The following is a 1015-nucleotide window of genomic DNA, read 5'->3' as shown; positions in this document are numbered from 1 at the left end:
TTTACAGTCCCACCTCCGAAACCAATTTACCAGAACTATTTAAGATACACGATAAAATTCTATCGCTTTGTGTTATCACTAACGCTGAATATGGACCACAGTGTGTACCCTATATGACCGTATGCTTTGTCATTGCTATATTTGGCATATTTCTGCAGACAAAAGTTTACTTTGTTGTTGGTGGCAAGAATCGTCTACTCGACTATATGGTATTTATCTATATGCTGTGGAGTATGTCATTGATGCTGGTGGCATATTTAGTTTTACGTCTGTGCTGTAATGCCAACGGCTTTTCAAAACAATCGGCCATGATTGTACATGAGATAATGCAAAAGAAACCGGCATTTATGTTGGGCAATGATGTCTACTATAATAAAATGAAATCGTTTACGCTGCAATTTTTACACTGGGAAGGATTTTTCCAATTCAATGGTATTGGCTTGTATACTTTGGATTATACATTTATATTTTCGGTAAGTGGGAGATGATTTTTCATTCGCTTTTCTTTTTTGGGTTGTTTTTTATGGGTTTTCTTTAAAGATGTCTTAGATATTTAAAATTAACTGTATATTGAGATTGTTTATTTAATTTACTTTTTCTTGTTTGTTGTTATTTATTTTTAGACCGTGAGCGCTGCTACTTCGTATCTGATTGTGTTGCTACAATTCGATATGAGTTCAATATTGAAAACAGAAGGATTATTGTAATTTACTGGCCGTTGCTATTTTAATGTAATTTTTGTCTATTTTCTTAAGGTTTTTTTATTACATTTTTTCTAATTGTTATTCATAAATCTTTACTATTAAAGCTTTGCAATATTAAATTATCAGCGATTTATTTTCTTTTGCTTCTTTTGAGAAAATAATGAAATTTGGTACATGACGAAGTGACAACTTAAGGAAGTATGTAGCTGCAGTTTAAAATGCATTTGTAGAATGTTAAGGGGTATTCACAGAGGGCAAGTACCTAACTAGTTCTGTTTCAGTTCTAGTTCAGTTCTAGTTCAGTTCTAGTT

At 32.1% G+C, this 1015-nt stretch overlaps 1 protein-coding gene across 1 annotated transcript; it reads left to right on the top strand.

The window, feature by feature from the left end:
• Positions 1–11: 11 nt before the first annotated feature.
• LOC124421170 (gustatory and pheromone receptor 33a-like) lies at positions 12–747 on the top strand. Its single transcript, XM_046956001.1, has 2 exons — positions 12–473; positions 624–747. Exons 1-2 carry the CDS (start codon positions 114–116, stop codon positions 705–707), a joined length of 444 nt encoding a protein of 147 aa, XP_046811957.1. The 5' UTR covers positions 12–113; the 3' UTR covers positions 708–747.
• The last annotated feature ends 268 nt before the right edge of the window (positions 748–1015 follow it).

This window comes from Lucilia cuprina, unplaced genomic scaffold (assembly GCF_022045245.1).
Source record: "Lucilia cuprina isolate Lc7/37 unplaced genomic scaffold, ASM2204524v1 Scaffold_3892, whole genome shotgun sequence".
NCBI lineage: Eukaryota > Metazoa > Arthropoda > Insecta > Diptera > Calliphoridae > Lucilia > Lucilia cuprina.
This window is presented reverse-complemented; position numbering and strand designations above follow the sequence as displayed.

What these genes read in the sequence shown, in the direction of transcription:
- LOC124421170 (XM_046956001.1), top strand. Translation starts at nt 114, where the DNA reads ATGACCGTATGCTTTGTCATTGCTATATTTGGCATATTTCTGCAGACA. An exon ending in ATTATACATTTATATTTTCG is followed by an intron (nt 474 to 623) that starts GTAAGTGGGAGA and finishes ATTTATTTTTAG; the next exon opens with ACCGTGAGCGCTGCTACTTC.